The following is a 21,079-nucleotide window of genomic DNA, read 5'->3' as shown; positions in this document are numbered from 1 at the left end:
TAAATAGCCAAACAATCTTCTTTGCGGGTAGATGTTGTGGGAGTCCCCGCGAGGACTCGAATTTTCTCTATCGATCAGCAATGATGTCGGACGCTGCTGCATCGAAGTTCCGATCATTCATAAAACATGAGTCTCCATCAGGTAGTATCCCATAAATTTTCAAGCAGGAACTACTGCGCCTCCATTTTCTTCGGCAGTCGGGAACATTCGACGCGGATTCACAGTTAGATCGATAAAAAATAATTGTCTCGTACTTGATTTACCAAATGCAAATAAGCTCTGTGCCAGCGCCAAGAATCCGTTTGCTCTTCAAAAGAAGATGTAGATCTCGAGTGTCTGGCAAACGCGCACATCTGCATCGTGCAAATATAGTCTTTTAATTGTAAATATGTGAATTAACTTGCGCCGTCATTTCGGGATCATATATTAAAACGCAAATATGAGATGCTTTTTATGAAGTTATCGGGTGAGGATTTAACTTTTTGCACCCCGGTTCACGCACGTGTTAACTGTAATATAATATAATTATAATATTGATGCTTTGACACGATCGAAAGTAAAACCTATAATAAATGAGACACATATACGGCAGCGTTATTAAATTAAATTACGTAACAATGATTTAAAGATGCATTTTATGTCGCAATCTCGCATGAATTTACGTAATAATTTTATCTATTATCGATTTTGTCGGCAACTAAAATTCCAGCTCAATATGCATTCGGTCGTGTCTTCCAATCTCTGTAACATCATCTCGGCACAGTGTTATCGTATCGATCCAGAGCATCGCGCCACCAATATAATGCACCTTTATCAAAGAGAGCTCTGAATTGTGCCGATATTTACCATCGGATAAAATGCACTTCATTATGCCGACGTCTCTTTAAAACAAGGAAGCTTTCTGACCAGTCATTAAAATTATTTGCACTGTCGGTGAGCTACGATATCTCGGATTTTACGCTGCACTTTTATACTTTTAATACATTCTTTTGTAATACACGCCTGAGCAATAAAAGCCCAAACGTAAATTCGCGAGCACGCGAATCAAAGCGTTTTCCTCTATTTTCATGTCTCATTACGCTTTTAGCGGAGTACCCTTCGCTGAGAGCGACAGAATTTCAGATTAGAGCATACGTGGAGCGCATTCCGGATAGCTTGAACGTAGACGAGTAAGCGCATTAGCAAAATCTTACCCCGCGACCGCGGATATGTAGAAAGGATCCTTTATGTCTACTGCCTAGCGGTGATACCCTCCGGGCAATAATAAAACTTTCCAAGCTCGAGGACCGTTCGCGCACGCGAAGAGCAAGGGAGACACGTTCAAGCAAATACGAGGGGGAAATCGTCGGATCTCAACGGCGGTAGGAGTGCCCGCGGCGAAGGGTATTCCGATTCGAGATGCTTGTTTCGCGGAGCGCAGCGCGGTTCGCCAGAAAAGGCGAGTTGAAATCGAACGACATTTGCCTCGAGCTCGCAATAAATCCAATTCGCGATAAATTGTAATTGCGATTAGACCGCTGCCATTTGGCAATAGTATCGCGGTGCCTTGGGAAAGTACATCTCGTAAAATTGGACGGGTTTAAAAGTATCAACACAACGCCGTGCTTGATTATAGACGACTTTATATTTGTAAAATAAATCCTGGATCGTTCTACTTCACTCATGGTGTATGATGAATTGTCAGTAAAATGATATTGCACGCGATACGTATACATATAACTTTCGTTGAGTATTCAGCCGTATGCAGGAGAGGGGGTATTAATCATGCCACAAAATAAGGGATGCGTTTAATAATCCACTTACACTGAAATATAAATCCTGAGATATGACGTCGGGAAAATTCAAGATACAACTCGCTTTAGCGTCTACTGTCGTTACTAATATACAAGCGAAGATGGCCTGCGAAAAATAATGGTGGGCGGGAGATAAATAAGCAGCGAAGAAATAAAGCTGAGACTCCGCTGCAATCCAGCTGAAAGGTACGAGAGCTGGAGGAGGCAGTGAAGCCGGATGCGGAGGAGGCGCGCACCGGTGTAATAAGGTGCATCGTGCAGGCAGAATAAAAAGATCATCAATTACCACGTGGGGTCTTGGCGCCGCCTATTTTATACGACCTCGCGAGCTAGGTTGCGGAATATTATTCAGAGCATTAGGCATGCTCTCGACCGCGAAGAATTTCCATAAAACCGCTATCTGCCATCTAAGACGCCATAGCTCGCTCTCCTCGTGTCTCCGTTCGTTTCCCCTCGCCTTTGTCTTCTGCAATTCCTGTCCGGCTCTGCCACCTACACTCTTGCTTTTCTTCTCTTTCTCGCTTGTCTCCGCAAAGCGGGAAGATGCTACTAAGAGGCGAGCGGAATGCATTTCCGTAGTCGTTGTTACACGCCGTTTACCTCACCTTGAAATCTAAACATCACTTACACGGTGTTTCTGGATTGGCCCTTGAAAACATACCTCGGTGTGGTTAGGGACAATGTAGGAAAATCGAGACAGACATTGTTATCTTGTACTTTTTGTATACTTGACAGAACTTAATATTATACGATATAAAATATATATTTTCTTTTCCAACTAGATTTTTCAATTGCAAGGATATCGACACAAGTTTTTATCGCTTTGACTGAATCTCGGTTACTTCAATCACTGACAATGGAAATTATTCCAACTGAAAAATATTATCTTAAATGAAAGCTAAAATTACCGTTTTCAGATAAATTAAAAAAAAAAAAAATTATCTTTCCTTTTCATGTAGCAATTTATTCACAACAATGATAAATCCATTTAAAATAAAATTGGCTAATGGAAAAGTTCACAAATTGAGTTAATTTCTCATCAAAAAATATTATATTTTAAGTAATATTAAATAAAAATATTAAATAAAAATATTTTATAATTCTTCAAAGAAAGCTATCGCATGTATTATGCATGATATTACAATATACACAATGTGATTTTTCTATAAAGATCGTGAATTTTACTTTGACCAGCGAATGAACATCGTAAATTCAATGAGTTCTGCTTGCTTGACTGTTTCTATGTATATAGAAGAATGCCGTTACCTTGGCTTAATGACGAAAATTACCGCTTTCGATTTATATAGAGAATACGTGCTATTTTCTTCGTTCCGTAGCGTGCTTCATTACGCTTCTCTTAAAAGAAAAGCGGTTTAAGAACCCTCTTTACCTGGCCTTTCGTCCAGTGAAAAAAAAAAGCCTGAAAGCATGAGTTTGTGTAAAGTATAAGCGGTTAATTAACTCACCCGTTTCTGTTGTACCAAAAGCGGATATAAATGGATTATAAAATGTAGTATGTAGTTTAGTAAAAGTAGATGTTCTCGTTTTTTAGGTGTCACTTATCCACGTATTTTATTCCCGACAATGAGGACAATCACTGAACTAAATTTACAGCACAATGCAATAAGTACTTTGAAAATTTAATTTGCAAAACTCGCAATAGTTGTGCTAATAACGCGCAACTTGCATTTAATTTATTTACTTTAATTTTTATTCATTTTAATTAGCCCAAATTATTTTGCACCTTCACTAATCGTTATTCGTAAGCAGAGTCCGTTAACCAGCAGCATAATTAAGTTTTGCGCGGTCAATATCGCTCTTCCATCAGACCCACCGTTAATATCATCCTTCTCGTTCATATTTTTAATGACTTCGTATCTAAGCCCGTTAGGCAATGCCGGTAAAAAAAGCTGCAGCGCAATTTTTAATTTTAATCACTTTTCTGCACTTTTGCGGAAACGTAAATGTGAGAGATTATTTTTATTTTTTAGCCAACTATGCGCGAAAGAGAAAGAAAGGCCGTTTTAGTCATTCAACTGTGTCAAGCGATTAAATATATGAATTTCGTTGAAATATTTTATGTTCTGCAGCGATTGTTATATGTAAAACAGTAAAACTGTTGGAGTTAAAAGACTCAATGTTGCTTTATATTCAATGCATAATGAACAGTTGAATAACAATTCTTTAAAAAAAAAAAAAAATAATTTATTCCTTTTCTATCTTATATATTTTGAGAGATTTTACGTAACGCTGTCACTATAGTCATCTATTTTAATGATTCCTGATTGACTTTAAAACATATTAATTTTTAAAACAACGAGAATAAATTTAAATTCTAAATCAGAGGCATAACCAATTTCGCGTTCAGCAGCATGATCAGTTTTTAATGGAAGAAAGAACGAGGCCGGACAATTTATCCCTCGGGTACGGCGAGGAACAGTTACGACTTGGCCAAAGGTATCCCTAGTTTCCGAATGAGAGAGGAGAGTCGAATTTCGCGAACGAAGCAAAAAGGTCACTCTCTGAAGCACATAGTACATAACGTCATATTCTCGTGCCAGTAGTACTTGCTATTACAAGATTTGTAATTGATTGTTTCAAGGGATAAAAATTAAAACGACGAAAAGTAGCACAAGTTGAAATACATATTGCAATAAATTTACATTAATTTAATTTAAATAAAATTTACTTATTATTTATTTTGGAAAAATATACCTATTAACTAGATTCGTAAAAATAATTTATACTCTTTGAAGCAGAAACGATTGAGTTCTTATTATTAAATGGAAATACTTTTAAGAATAAAGTTTATCTTCTATTTACTTTATACTTATTATTAGATATTTCATTAAACAAATGAAAATGGAATACTGCATAAATGCGCCGTTTTACAAACAGTCCCATACTACTTGATATTCATTATGATGGTAACAGATTTGCTTTTCTTCAATTAAAAACTTTTCACATCCCTTTATCTTATGGGCAGAGAGGAAATGTTACGACTTTCCGGAAGCTACTTGTCATAATCCAACTACTTTGATGATTTTCTTTTCCGCAAGAAACTGGAGGGAAGGAAAAGAAAACGGGAGGACGTCTAATTAACCGATCTTTAAAGCGCGTCGTGGAAAACTTTTTTTCGAAAAGTGGCGAGGGGGAGTGTCGGAGGGTGGCGTCGAAGAAAATACGTGGGCACGGGATAAAATTAGCGAACCCTGGGCGAAATACGAAAAAAACACCACGGGCGATAAAAATAACAACTCGTGTTAGGGGTCCGAAGCCTCCGAGCGCTTTATACCAGTACTGTGTACTTACGGCGATATGAACACGATGAGCGCGCGCGAGTTTTGCGATAATACTATCGAAGAATAACACGTCGAACGTGTTTAAGGGATGTCCCTTTACATTTGTGCGGATGGAGAAATTGCTATGTACTATGTGAAGTGGTGGATGAGCGGTACAGATTCTTATCATTTCCTGTTATCATTTGCATTTAGACTATGTTTCCTGAAGCAACAGCGAATAACTGAAATGTCTGCGCTAAGCTATACCGAGACTACTCGCAATCCGAATCCGAATAAAACGGCACTGGTTACAATAACATCGCAATAGGCAGTGAGAGCGAAGGGAACGGTTTACGGCAATGTTCTACGTTTTCTAATTATTCCGCGATTATTTAAATAATATTATATGCAGCTTGTTTACCGCAGTAATTTTAACTATTTGAAAAATTACTATAAAAAGTGCGCATATCGAAACGCCATTCCTGCATGTTTACTTGTTGCAGGTTGCATAATTTTTTTTTTTTTTATAAACATATTATAATCGACGATACAGTATTAACTTTATTTGTACACACGGCAAAACACGTAGCAGACATTTTTATAAAAATACTAAAACAACGTATTGATTAGAAAAATTATTAATTTTATTTTCCGATTAGCGGGCGCATGACGCTGTTAATAGAAAATACATTTAGATACACTGGAAGAATATAAAATAACGATTTATATAAAATTAGTCCCGGCAGGTATAAATACACAGAAATAGTAGCACGAGCGATAACCGATATTTTCAACCCACTAAAATATCTAATAAGCATACGATAAAATAGCAAGTGAGGTCATAGATACTCAGATATATTTTATTATACAGTCTAATATTAGAAGACACGTTTGTTTACAAAGCATCTAGTATCGCTCGGCGTAGGCGCCTTTGTTATCGCCGCCTCTTTCGTTCTATAACCGTCCGAAGGGATTCGTGCCGATGATGTACGAGCTGGCTTATGGAGAAAAGCCCTTTTTTCCCCTCGTTACACCAAAGTGCGCTGCCAAGTTCCATAATAATTCTTTCCCGAATATCATTATTATACCGTCGGGTCTTCGTTACAGTCGATCTCCCGAATTTTACGCGGCTTCGGAATGAACCGAAGAACGTAACAATGCGGAAGAGCCAGTGCGCACACAAATACACTCGCGCGTACCGATATACAAGTAATTTCTATACCATTATAACTTGTGGAGTGAAAATATATTTTATATCAAATGATATAGTGATAAGGAAACGACAGGTTGTGAATTCGTTTATAATATATCAACTTTTAACAATGTTAAGTACTGTCTCGAAAGCTTGCACATTTGTCTCATACTTTCAAGTTAAATGGTCTAGACGTAGATACCGGATATGACGTTATTTTAGTGGAAAATCAATTTTCTGAGCAATAAAACTTTTATATTACAGTTTGCTATAAAGTCTGAGATACAAATTAGCAACATTGTATTATAGATGCGAAATGTATTTATATTATATCGCCGTAACTTACTAGTTATTATCATCATAGTAATAAATCATAATAGTAAAAAGCAACGGAATGTGCGTTATAATAGATAATAGATAATAATATAATAGATAAACGGACGTGTGTTCTACAGAAAAATAATTTGGTTTAGCAAAAAGTTGCTAGTTTTAAATAAGCTTTTATCAAAAATCTCTTTTCGAAGAATATCCCATCAGTCTCTGCAGTTAGTTCCTAAAATAGTTTATCGATCTCTTAAATATTTTGTTAGATAAAATATAGTCAATCCGGAATCGATTGAAGGGGTGAATCGTGTCAGTATCTGCCCTCTATAAGGGTGGTTTATAAACTACCACCGGTTGCTACACCCGGTAACACATAATCGATATTTTCTCATTTTAAAGAAATTTTCTTTACCATAATCGTCACGTGTTGGTTTACAAAGATATCGGTCATTGTTACAGCAGTAATTACATATGAATATTGATATATGTTATTTAAATAGTTTAAATTATTACAGTATGTACGAGAGAGCAGAATAGAAATCGGCTTATCGTTTATCGAATTATTTTATGCATATAAACTTAAAAACTTTTTGCAGTTAATATTGATTTAATATAATACGAAATAATTTATTCGCGTATTTTACTTACCCAATTTTAATGAAGATAGAGCTTTTATCACATCTCTTTTATCTACTATTGATAAGTTTCTTAATTAATTAATGTCAGTTATAATAACGTTAAATAAAACGCTTTTATAAATAAATTTTATTTGTATGATAAAACTTTAATTTTGTTTTATTAGTTGACTTCAATTAGACTTTGATTTAATGAAGATGGCAGTAGAAGACGATTAGTGACAAATAATACTAAAAATTATAAAACAATATGAAATTAAATGAAATCTTATCTGAAATTCACAAAATTAAATTTAATTGCATCGTAAATGAGAGATGTGATAAACAGGAACGACCTGCGTAATATCTTTTTATTGAAATTACAGTCTTCTTTTATTCGGTATATTTAACAAATTGTGCTCCGGCGTAAATCAGAGGTACTCGGTAAAAAGAATGGAATGATTTACAACACAAACTTGCAGCAATTCGCACAAAGAATTATCACGATTGTCTAACATTTATTGCCCAAGTACACGATGAGTTACACATTATATTTACACGGGAGGGAAGAGTTATTGTGACCACAAATGCAAAAACTAATATAACTTACAGCTTAGCGTATATACATGTCCCTGAGGCTTATTCTACATTATCGTACACACACTATTATTATACAATACCGATAGCTCTATGCATTGAACGAATGCGGCGTTGCATCATAATTTATCGATTATCACACATCTACTTATATGTACATAGCACATCTGGGGGTCATCACAAACATACGCAAGCGGCGTCGCGAAATTGATGAATCCATTTAGAAAATTCAAGCCAAACTTGCATTGACTAGCGAAACGCGAATGATTGATAACGAATTTATTAGGAAAATGTAATGAAAGCCGGACTGATGAATCGCTAGTATTGCTTTGACGACTAAAAATATTGCGTATCCGATATTTTGCGTAAGAGCAATATTAATAATTGTAATGCATAGCAATCTCTAGATTTAATTTTTGTTTTCCTATATTCGGTACACGTTAAAATAAAATTAAAAGTTTTATATTAAGAAATAAAAAATCAAATATTTAGACATTCAGAAATTGATCCTATCATCTTACGAGCCGAGAGTACCTTAGGACACTCTTTATATTAAATCTATTACATTACTACATTTTGTATAATCTCGAGGTATTTGAATTAAAAGTACTTTATTGATCATTCCGTTGAGAAACGGAATTCTTCAGAAAATTATTGTCATTCTGTAACATAAACAACAGTTACGTTAGATTAACATTTTTACATGATCAACGCGGCGCGAAAATTTTTACAAGAAATAACGACAAATTTGAAGAAATAAATACGGTTTATAATAAGCAAAATCCCGAGTGAAAATTTATTTAGCTATTCTGATTTTGCAGCTAGTGATTAGATCGCGCACATTAGATATATTCCTTAGCTAGTGACTAGCTTGGTACTTGCCATAATTTGTAACGAAGTATTTGTTATTTAGTGACTATCTAGCTAATGTCTAGTCAGTAATAATTGTCTAGTACTTAGACGTTTTGAGCGTTACATTTCTGGCTCACAATCAGTGCTGGACAGTTTTGCTAGACAGCCACGAGATAAATCACGAATTGGCTAATTAATCATTAGATAACGGTTAGGGTCAATTTCCGCTCGGGATTATATATTATTTTTATTTGCTGTTATTAATAACGTTACATATTATTTAAATTATTTAATGAATTGACTGCAAAATCAGTTATTGAATTATCATTTCTTTTCAATGAAATAATTAATACGCCATCAATAAGAGATATTCGACCGGATCCCCTACGAGGTAATGTAGGCAGATTTTATAAAGGATTATTACATTATCCGTACCCGTGACTACAATACAGAACACATTCACCACAAGTTTGAATAAAATGGAGTAGTCCTTTATACAGCTACCATAACGAGATCATCGAGATAGCCATTTAAAATGTAATCCGGTGAAATAATGTAGTTTTGCAATTATCTCTGTCTAAAAGTCATCGCGATATGCTTAAGGGAAATAAATTTAATCTAAAAGAATATATGTTCTGCGAGGCACATTTTTTGTTTTAATGACACAGTTTATACATTTATTGAAAGATAAAAATTACGAAGGGCAAAATAAATTAAAATCGTAACCACGCTGCAAAATACGATTGCTGAAGCAATTTAATATATTGGCATTATTATAAATCATTTATTAATTTAAATTATGCATTTATTCAATTTCGATTTATTTCTTAATAAATAAATTTCCATCTAGTATTTCCGATTTTTCAGAATTTTTGTTGTATATACATATACAAGAGATATTATTTATTCTTTAATAGTACTTTCTACATAAAATGTAACTAAATTTCATATTTTTTTGACATTTACATTTTTCATAAAGTTAGATGATAAAATTAAAAATTCTGTGTCCGCAAATTCTAATAAGCATTAAACAACTTTTTACATTAAAAAATTATTTTAAATCTACATGTTACAATGCAATCATTCTCATTCTTTACACTCTTGTACATTTAGATATTATCATATTGCAAGCTATATACGCTTAATTATCGTTTTTAAATGCAGTAGTAATGACAATCTATATTTACAGCAACGTCATTATTTATATGAGTTTATAAAATAAATTTAGTATTAAATTAAAATTTTGAGAAATGAAAATAGAAGTTTCGTTATTGCGTTAAAAATAAAAGACGTATTTCTTCAAAGTACAATTTTGTTTGATTAAATAAAAAAATACTTATATGCAATTGCAAATAACGTGTCTTTTACGGGATTTACGGACTTTTTTTTTTTAATGATGGCGAGGTCAACAGAATTACCGCTTGAAATGGAAACGGTAAAAGCCAGCTACTCTGGCACCTTCAGCGCAAAGGGGTTAATAGATTGGTGGCTTTCTACGTCTTTAGGGAGGAAAGTCTATTAGTACACGTTCGGCTTGCAATGTGTTAATTACGCTTCTCACGAAGTACCCTGGTCACTTTGGCCTGATCGGGCCGGGTACTCTAAGTAAAAACCACTCTTCGCTCTACGTTTCGTTTTACGCAAATTTCCTGTACAGCAGGAAGAGAACTTTTATGGAGAACAGCGATCTTACGCAGTTTCATTTTTATCAACATTTCTTCGTTGTAACGTTCATAAGCGTACGGTGCTTGGCTTCGTAGCCGGAGAACGTTTCGTTACTCTGCTTCGTAATAGTTTCTAGATGTATAGCTATGGCCTACGTGGATAAACCACCGGCCACTATCACAGTTATGGCAGTTATTCCGAAATTCGTAAATAAATGACGATGAAACGATGTTGAGGCCGTCGCCGATTGAAAATCGATTTGTTCATCACCGGTATCGTCGCCCTTTAGCATCGGCTCGTCTTTCATACCGACGGCTTTCTTCTCGTGGCTATGATCGATCTTCCATGTCTTCTTTGATTCCCGTCTCGTGCCCGGTCTACGTGTTGTAGGTGGCTTATCGATTCCTGAAAATATGGCAATGGGAAAAATTCAGTAACCAAAATTAGTGCAACATAGATTATGTGATTTTGATAAAAAATAAGATAGCCTGCTTCTATTACGCATTTTTAATAATATTTTAAATTATTTTGTTTTTATTTTAAAATGTCTTACTTTTAATTATACATATAATTAGTTATACATACATATAATAAAATACTGTTATTGCTTAAAAGCAAATTAAAATAGCAGATTCCTTAATTGGAGCGAATAAGATTAAATACGTCCATTTAAATGTGTCCAATCAATTACAACGAAATAGAAACAGTGTGATTCCAGAGTTAATTATGGAAATTAAAAGCTCGCATTTCCGTGTTAATTCGGGCCATGTTATCGTTGTTTACATCCATTGGTTTTATCGATTTTAACATAAAATTATTTACCGCAAATGTTCATCCGCATAGTTAAAAAAGAAATGATATTAAATAGAATTATTTATGCGATGATATGTGACGATATGAACACGAGGGCAATTTTTTTTTAAACACGGCGTCGATTAAAATCAACGATAACGAGTGAAAAATGCATTAACTAATTGCTAGATCATTGATGCACGCTGGCGCTTAAAATCGGCCCGATCGTCTGAATAGAGATTGAACGTCCGTCGCAGCATGCAACGTAGAAAGCCGCTTTATGTCGAATTGCGTTTGAAGCGCACGGGCGTAAATGGCGAATCGAGATATCGGTAAAGCCTGTCCGCGAGTAATAACCGGAAAAATAATCGGCCAGGCGGTCGGACTTTCCGCGCGATGCTCCCCGGTTTGACGTATTGGAATGTCGTCCGTACGGTGTTCCCGCAAACCCGGAGAGCTCTTGTCACTTGCACACTCCGTCGAAATGTCGAGAGTTCGGAAGCGATATTAATTCTCTCGCGCGCGTGCATCGACGTTCCCGCAGGAGACGAAAGTAGACTTTTTCTAATTAATCCGCAGGATGACAGTGTGCAGGCCGCATAACATGCTCAGGTGACAACCGCTAACAATCGCGACAAAGGTTTAATATATGTAGTTTACGATGTAAACAAAGGACGCGCGTGCAAATACGAGTAGATTTTTCTTTTTTAATTTTGGCGCATTATATATTTTTGCTTCGATATTTTTTTTTTTTGGTCGAATTTTATTAGGGGATTTTTTCGAGAATAGAAAGTTATACGACGAATTTTTAAATAGACGTACTTTTTATGTGCCAGACTTTGAAAGCTTTTTGCATATCTCAACTTCGAAAGTTACATTCGCGAACAGACGCGAGGCCAAGCATTGTTGAAATAGTAATCAACTTTCGTTCGATGTGCAGAAGCTTATGCAACGTTGATTTCAATTCGCGAGCGACAATTGTGTTTGCACTTCTGCAAGGTCAATGCGTTTATGTTTACTCGTAGTAGCTGTTTGCAAATCTCGGAAAGCGCACAGTGCACGTTCGGAAGTACAGATGCGGAATGTGTGCCCTCGGCGATTCTGACAGTTCAGCGTAACAGCGCAATTTAATAAATACATTAATTAATACGGTTGGACACTGCGTTTCAGATGAATATCGGAATTGCGGTCGGATCTGCGTTACCGCACTGTTACCGAAAAGCCGTTGAAACGGATATTCATCCCAAATGCCTTAAATTACGAATTTACATTTATTAGCACGCCGTTACATAGTCGTCTTTGATGTTGGCTGTGTCTGCGGTAATGAATATTGCGACTGCGGTTTAAGATGCTCAGAGCTCTTCCACCTCACTGCAATTAGCCAGTAATGTGTTCCACTGTATACCCTGTAATTCTGTTCACAGCATCGCCGGTGATGCCTGCCACTTCGCGATAACGTACTTTATAGCGCGTGAAAGTGAGCAATGATCAGCCGTGGAGTTAAAATAATTTACCTTCTTTCCATTTATCTTCTTATCCGTCTTTCGCAAAGAATTACGAATAACGCGAAGAATTATAGATATATACCTTGGAAGTCTCACTCGCACAATCAGTCTCGAAGAGATAAAAGTGTTGGAAGATGGAAGGACGCGATTATTTTATTTTATACAATTATAGAAATTACAAAAAAAAAAGAATGTAATAATTTTGCAGTTGTATTAATGCTCGTTAATTATTTGAACGACTTGTCAGGTATACAAATTAGCGCGGCTACTTTCAGCACTCTCTGAATTGAGCAAGGAACGAAAGAATAATTGCTAATAATTTCCAGAAGTTACTTTATCGCTCACCAGTATCGGGTATTGCGAAATCAGATTTACCGGGCCAATTGCGACTTAATTCTTTTTCAAAGAACATCCGCCTCTACCAGTAAGCGAAGTAAAAGTGAACTAACGACTATAGCTGCATTGGCTACCGGCGTATTTATCGGTCACATCTATACGCGCGCGAGCGCGCGCGTTCTCTCATCCGGCGATATAATGCAATTTGAATATAGGCCATCATGCACAGACTTTGCATGCCATGCGTGCACGTCATTGTACAGACTCGGAACGACCGACGCGGTGGCGCGACTCTAACGCAAAGTTCTCGCCGCAATCTTAGCCATTCTTAAAGCATCCCCCTCGCGACTCGTCCCCTTTTCGCGTAAGCCGCGATAATTTGTTCTTTCTCGCCTCTCCACCCTCCTGTTCACATATTTAAGCTCGAGCGAGATACGTATCAAAGTTAACCGACTTCGGCGGAGTATATAATTCACGATCCGTGCCCTCGTCTCGGTAATTATTGCCAATATTGTTAAATGCATGCGCCGCGTCACATCGCGACCGGAAAAAAGATCCCGATAGTGGCGACAAGGTGGCATGCAAGTCAGCCGACATTTCAATGGGACGCTGGATTAAACTACTGGGCTAATTATTGGAGAAGTGATTCGCGAGAATGGAAATTCGTGATGGCCGGTGCAGGCGTGTCCCCGGGCTTTCCCGTCGACGCTTTGACCGCAGCGTTTTATTTGCAATTGTCGGTAATTAAGCGGCTCGCGTTCCCTACAACCACCCTCCCCTCCTCGCCCTTTTTGTTATCCAATCATCATGAACGACGATTTTCGTTAAAGCCATCGTTTTCCTTCTCTCCCTTTGACCGGTTCTTCCACGCCGCCCGTCCCTTTCCTCACCGCCGTCGACACTCTAATTGGAGAGACGATCAATTAACATCAGCGAGGTCGAACGGAACGGATGGATCGTGCTTTACGCATTTGGTGTGCTTGCCACTTGAATCTCACGCGTGAGATTCAATGAAATATAATGACGGCAAACGGAACGGACGCGTGACATAGTGACGCGAAGATGAGATGACGTGACATGACGCGACGCGATGTGACGCGACATTACGTGACTCGATCTCTTATCCCTTTACGCGGGTTAATCCCCGACAATGATTATCGCTCGGGAACTCATAGTTTCTCATTTTTATTTTACTTTTTTTTTATTAAAAAAAATAATAATAAAAACGAAAATACTAATATTGTTAGTTAAAAAGCAGTGACACGTTTCGTCTTTTTATCCGATCGACGCGACGGAGGTAAAGACAAGATTAAACAAGAGTCGATTCGGTCTGACCTCTGAGGTTCATATGCACGGAAACGATGATGGAGATCAAGTCACGGCGCCGTGGGGAACGGTGTGCTTTGGTACACTGAGATTGGGGCAATTACGTCGAGAAGGTGGTATCGATCGGCGATAAACCGATAAGTTATCCGCTTAAGAATCGCGCCTGCCGTTCGTTTAATTCCGGGATGGAAGATGTTTCGCTGGCCCCGAAATAACTACGCGCGGATTTTTCATTCGTTTCGTTGTATACGCTATTACGCAACGATGAGTTTAATCCATACGTTTTCACGAAACACGTTTGACTGGAAAATACCTGGTATCGTGTTTTTCCGGTAATAAGCAAAACTGACTTAAATCCCTTATATACGCCGACGCGATTAAAAATAACAAGAAAGCGATAATAAGCGCGAGTCTCGAGCTCGTATAATTTAGCAAAGTGTAATATTTATTATTTTCTATTGTGTTTACGCATGAAGCGTAGGACAGGCAAATAGCTAATCCTTTTTCTGCGTTACGCGCAATGCGGAGAAAAACAGGGAGCAAAGGAGGCAAGGCGTGTGTGCAACATTTGCAAAATATAATTTAATTATCAGTAAATTATCTGCATCACGTAATTACACCAGATAATCATTTCAGAGTGAATATTAAAGCGTACGTATGAATGATACGTGTAATAATATACACACGAAAATTAAACGGGGCTCTCATGTATAGAGTTTTTTCGTGTAATGGAGCGTAGCGTGTAAAATAAGTAAAAGAGATGGGAATTGGTTTGGAGATACACATTATTAAGCTTGCTTTATCTGAAAATGAGATTACGTGTTATTAAAACTACATAGAATAAAGGCACGTGTAACTTACGCGGATTAATAAGCTTGTAAATGTTACTCACGGTAAAGTTTTATCTTCCCGTCGGTCTCCCCGAGAGAATTCGTCGCCACACACCGAAAAGATCCAAAATCCTGGGCCCGTACGGACTTTATCACGAGCTTCATCGTCATTTCGTACAACCCTTTGGGAATCGTTTCGACCTTGTAATTCTCGTCTGAAAAGTGTCGAAAATATCGATATGTGGATTTAAGGCGATAAATACGCCAAGGCATACGTCAGAATTGCGAGCTATAATTTCCGTGGAGACTTGCGCGATCGCGCCACGTGTGTAACAACTACTCACGCAATTCATGAAGAAACGAACTCGTTACATGGAAACGTGTAACGTGTTCGTTAACAAAATCAACGGTGATTAATAAAACAAAAGTCGCCGAAGCTCAGGCGCGTACATGTCCAGATGGAAATAACACTCGTTTCTTCTAATCGAAGTCAATGATTCAGAAGGTTGTTAACGGGGAACGTATAGCGCGCAAAAACCGAGGGCTTTTTTTTCGCGTTGATGCAATTGTACTTGTCCCTCGTTAAAAAGCTAATTCGTTTCATTGCCGCGAATAGAGGAGCACTAACTAGACGGGCTTCCATGGCAGCCGGGAATAACAGAAAATTCCGGATCGATGCGGCAGTAAACTTCGTATTTACGCTGCAAGCCGCTTAAACATTATGGAATCGTGCAAAGTACGCACCGAACAGGCCATGTTATTCGTGCAAATGTCGTTTTCGTTCAGGTATGGTGGAAGACGACGCGAATGTCGATTTTCATGTTATTAGTTCCGGGCAACGACACTGTCGATGCTGAAACGTTTATTACAGAGGAAAGTTTGTCGGTGCTCGTATCGGTACATGTCGCGTTATTCGTAACAATAAAAAATCGTACCCTTTTGTAACCCGCTACAGTTCATCGATTGTATGCGCGATTTTATCTACGTGTCCAAAAATCTGTGAGGCATGCTGTACACGTGACAAATGCAAGAGCATCTCGCCGTGATATTTCGGATAATGAAAATAAATGTGTGACAAAATCCACGTAAAAAAGGCGCGCTAGACCGAAAACGTGGTGGCAGATAAAGAATATATAATTTACATAGAAATTATTTCGCGCGTACTTAATTGATTTGCAGATCTCTCATTTATAGCGCATTAAGGAAAAATTTTTGCCCGTGCAGAAAGTGCTGTCACGGATTAACGACCCGACACGAGATGGCACGCACGCATCTTAAGTTTTAATACCGCTGCCCTTGCCCTTAACCCCTTGCATATCGCAAAGGTGCATGGTAGCAATTAGAGTGAAACGACCGCGTTAGCGCGGTGTAATTAAGGTGAATTGCATTACAGCTGCTCGTGCGTGCACCTCTCGGCGTGCGCATGCAGAAAAAAAGGAAAAAAAAAAAAAAAAGGGGGAAAAGAAGAAGAAGAAGTAGAAAAGAACTTGTAACAATTATTTCACAAATTGGAATGAAACGCGCTCTCAGTTTCATTAAAACTCTCATTTTTCCTTCTTTTCCGACAGTATCGTTCGTAGATTCTTTAATAATAAATATTATCCTAAACAGCACGGATCTACCAATTCACTTTAATTTAACGTTTGTATAATTACTGATGCATAATTTTAAAAAGGAATTTTTAATAGAGACAATGCGCTTTATAAAATTCTGATTTATTTTTAAATCGACCTATACATTTGGACATGCGTAAATATTTGCTCACCGTTGGCAATGGTTTCGTTTGATGGTTTCGTCCAATAGGTGATAGGACTAGGGTGGGCTTCGCTGCGACATTCCAACGTAAGAGTTTGCCCTTCGTAAGCACCCACTAGCTGATTCTCGATCCAAACCATTGGCTGAACTACACAAAATCATACATTTCACTAAATTGCTTAACAAAACATTAAACATTACTATATTATTATTATTAATTACATTTAAAAATATCTCTTACTTTAATTTCATAAAATATTATAGAGACATTTTTTTTATCTCTGCTGTAGCATTTTTTTTTTTTTTTTTCTTTTTCATTGCTTTGAGGTAAAACGAGTCATGCGACATAGCGCTAATAAAGGTAATAACCTATATATTAATTTTATTGTAAAATAAAGCTGTACATTATTTTTAATTAAGTTAACGAAGTCTAGTTGGTAATATATTTGATGTAGAAAATTATATGGCTGCGGGAACGCAACGCGGAATTTAACATCCAATTTTACGAACTCGTCGCAAGGTATAGCATCAGACGTTTGACACACAAAAGTCTTACTAACGCTCCGACGCTCATTTTTAAAACATGTTCCTCTTGAAATAGGGCTCTCTTATTTTTTAATCAATCCAGAAACGTCACTTGTCCTCGTAGCTCGCGACTTGTTATAAAGCGTAGCAAAATTACGTAGCCAGCGGCGGGAAAGATTTAACTCCGTTTTCAGGAACAATGGCCCTCGGGATCAGCTATTCACCATGCCTACCCCGAGAGGCGTCATTACGCGAGATCGCTCACGCCACACGCGAGTACGACAATTTAAATTATATTTTGCGACAAGCGCGGGACGCGAGCATAAGAAGGGATTTCTACCATCAGAACTACATAAAATACCATTCGCATGCATTTCCGTAATTATATATCCGTAAAAAGCAAAGGACGAAATGGTCTGAGCTTCGATTGAATTAAAAATTCCAAATTAAAATCTCTTTAATATCTTCTTGTCTTTTATATTTTTATAAAACAGAAAAAAATTCTTTGTTATTGCAAAGAAATTAAATATTTTTTTGTAATACTTTTTTCTCGTCTTGCGAAACGAAAATGCATTTAATTACGCGCACTCTTTTCAATCGCAATGGAAAGGTTATTTAGCACAACGTTTCGCGTATTTCGCCGCATTTTGCGGTATCACTTGAATGGTACATAGGGTTCCTTAAAATACTAGCCATAAAATGGAATCTAGGATCGTGCAGCGAAATTACACGTACAGTGAACGGTGAGGAGAATCCGCTTGCTGACTGTTGGCGGCACCCCGTTGGACGCTATGCAGAGATACGGTCCCATATGGAGACGCGTGATTCGCGTTATTTCCAGCTCCGGGCCCACGATACTCCCAGCTATAACAGTTTACATATGTAGATTCAGGCATACAAATTCACATGGACGTGGATTATGACGCATTATTATTATGTACGCTTTGCTCGTCGTTCAGTGAAACGCGTCCATGACACGAACTAACCAATTGCACACATTAATGTCGCGTCGTTAATTTTTAAACATCTCAAATTACAAGCATATTTTCACGATTATAAATCACAATTTCAATTCCCGATTCATAAACGTCTTTTATGGTAAAAAATAATACGGTAATTTGAATTATTTAATATCGCGATGTAATTAGTTTACTTTAACGTATAATAATCTTATATTCTGCATTCTGCAAAATATTCAGACACGTAATTTACAATGGAGATAACGCAAAGCGAATACTCTTCTATGCGTGAAAAAGCAATTAAAAGATTTCACAATGCACGCATATCGGCAGTGAGGAAAATATAACATTGATTCGCTATTAAATGACGCAATTTCGTTAGACTGCACATTGTATTAAATAGGACATAACGTAAATATTAATGGACAAAAGTGGACAAAGTAGCACTCATTATGTCAACTGTAATTTCATATGTTGTTATAAATTAACATTTGCTCTCTGATATTTTCCAATAATTTCTGTTTCGCATGCTGCAATACGGTCGACTAGCTTAATATTGCGAAACAATTGATTTCAAGTTTAATTAAAATGTGTATTTCCTTAATTTCGATATTATATAATTAATCGTGCTAATCGATTTGTACATTGAAATTACAATTAGTTCCGCGTCGCAAGTGTGCAATGAAATTAAATTGACAATCTAGCGCATTCGTTTTGAGATTGATTATCATATAATTTACATAGTCCCTGTACAGATCAACGGCCTACTGACATGCATACCGCGCTGTTATCCGAGCAATGGTTTCTCGAGAGAAATTTATATTTTGAACTTTTGAACTTTTATCGTCTTAGAAAAAAAAAATAGAAAAAAAAGAATGTCTTACCGTAAATTATCATAAAAATAAAAATAAAAAAAAATTCTTTCTCTCCATTATTGGAAGCTGAACGGAGTGCGCAAACCTCGATTGCGAAAATCGTAAAAGCGATAGCGCACCGCCGAATACTTTATTTTCCGGTACTTATCGTCTAATGGAATCGCGACTGACTTTCCGCAATTCGGTGCGCGGGTGCGAGACGGAGGAACGAATAGGGGAACAGCGAAATGCGACAAAATACTTAAAGTGATTCCCTAAAATCGACGCCGAAAGATGAAAGTTTCATCCGGCGAATAAATCATTTGAAGTCGGGCGCAATCGATATTTTACCACTGCGAGACGTCTTCTCATTTCTGCGCATTTCTACTTGCCCGGTGCGAGCTCGCGCGAAAGGACGAAAATACATTACGTGTGTGTTGCACGTCGGCTTGTCGGTCTTTCTAAAGCACTGAACTCTGTTCAGACTAGACGAACAGAAGCAGGGCGAAAGGGAAAGGAAGCGGTAGAACGAGAGAAGAACTTGAAGCCGTATAAGAGGTAACGACTAAAGCGGCACTTTAGCTATCTGTCTGGTGTACAATCGAGAATGTCCCCGACACTTGCTTGAGCAATTAGTCAGCAAAAGGTCTAAACAATCCTGATGTGGGCGACACGTAAAATGAGAATGCTATTGAATAAAACCGACGGCTAACAGTACGTGAGTGATTGGATTGCGGTAACGGCGAATATGATTTTAGAGAACAAAAACATTACATTAAAATTGCGCGATACCATAACGTCTTCCGTATCTAAAATTAAATAATTAATTAAATGTTAAAATCTTTCTCAATCTAACATGTAATACGTACATTGAAAATACAGAAAAACCGATTGCCACGTTTAAATTGGAAGAAATATAAAACCGTAAAATGTACTTGTATATTTTTTTTTTTTTAATATATTAATTATAAAAACTTCGCGATAATAGTTTGAAATTAGTAATCAAACGGTATCTTTGCCGGAAAATTATCATGTGTTAATGAAAAGTTCTCGTTAAAATATTCTATCGCGAGCACTTGTATAACACTTCTTCTACGACAATTAAGAAATTGAATTACATGTTGATTACTAGTTTCTGTGCTAGACTTTATTCAAGATGGCATAACGACAGAAATTCGTTCGGAATTGTAAACAAAATTAATTTCTCACCGAATGGGTTAAGTAAATGAGTTTATATTATAAATGCACAGCAATTTTATTTCGATGGACATTGCGCCGACTGTACTTCACTGATAATAACATCAGGCAAGAAACCATTTTGTGTAACGAATCGTTAAATTCTCTCGTCAATTGCGAGACTGTAGCAAGCGGTAAGACATTAATAAAGTAAAAATTACTGTTGAAGTGTTATGTCGTCAATGCAGTAAGAGAATGAAATCAATGAAATTCTTATAATTAGAAATAAAAGTACGTCGAACAAGTAGGTAGATTAACAACGGCGTAGTTATTAAAAAAATAAAATATTTATATCGCGTAGAAGAATTTTTGTGTATGATTTCAAGTCATTGATTTCTTTTCCATCTTGCTGTAAAAGGACAAGAAAAACTTCCTCTTGAACCGAATCAATTTGTGCACTTGATAGTGCATTAGGGAGCTTCAAGAAGAAAATTTACTTTGTCTACTTCATTTGCGATCCTTCATCCGATTATTAAACGCGTTCAATTTACAATGAATTCAACAAAAGGGCGCATCCGTATCGGTTCAACGCCGTCCATCAAAACTCATTCAATGATACGACTCGGGCGCACAATAAACGTCTCGCTCAATCAGCGCGAAACGAGATGGCGAGCTTTCTGTCACTCTGTTTTAGAGCGGGAGT

The 21,079-nt window shown here is 37.1% G+C and overlaps 1 protein-coding gene and 1 long non-coding RNA gene across 3 annotated transcripts in view; one reads left to right on the top strand and one right to left on the bottom strand.

Annotated features, from left to right (window-relative positions):
• The window catches only part of LOC139105662 (uncharacterized), an 87,133-nt gene that overhangs the window by 26,082 nt on the left and 39,972 nt on the right, over positions 1-21,079 (top strand). The window lies entirely within an intron of this gene.
• LOC139105558 (neurotrimin) overlaps positions 5,547-21,079 on the bottom strand; it is a 74,093-nt gene continuing 58,560 nt past the window's right edge. Inside the window, exons 5-8 of one of the 2 annotated variants that reach the window (XM_070661742.1) lie at positions 18,123-18,251; positions 16,873-17,010; positions 15,170-15,322; positions 5,547-10,723 (exon numbers count right to left, since the gene is read on the bottom strand). In XM_070661742.1, coding sequence (XP_070517843.1) covers positions 10,470-10,723; positions 15,170-15,322; positions 16,873-17,010; positions 18,123-18,251 — 674 coding nt within the window. In that variant the 3' untranslated portion in view covers positions 5,547-10,469. Of the gene's footprint in view, positions 10,724-11,925; positions 15,081-15,169; positions 15,323-16,872; positions 17,011-18,122; positions 18,252-21,079 lie in introns of those variants that run through there. The other variant, XM_070661752.1, reaches the window with a different exon arrangement.

This window comes from Cardiocondyla obscurior, linkage group LG01 (genome assembly GCF_019399895.1).
Source record: "Cardiocondyla obscurior isolate alpha-2009 linkage group LG01, Cobs3.1, whole genome shotgun sequence".
In the NCBI taxonomy this organism is placed as follows: Eukaryota; Metazoa; Arthropoda; class Insecta; order Hymenoptera; family Formicidae; genus Cardiocondyla; species Cardiocondyla obscurior.
The sequence above is the reverse complement of the archived record's forward strand: the minus strand, read 5'-3'. Positions and strand labels throughout refer to the sequence as shown.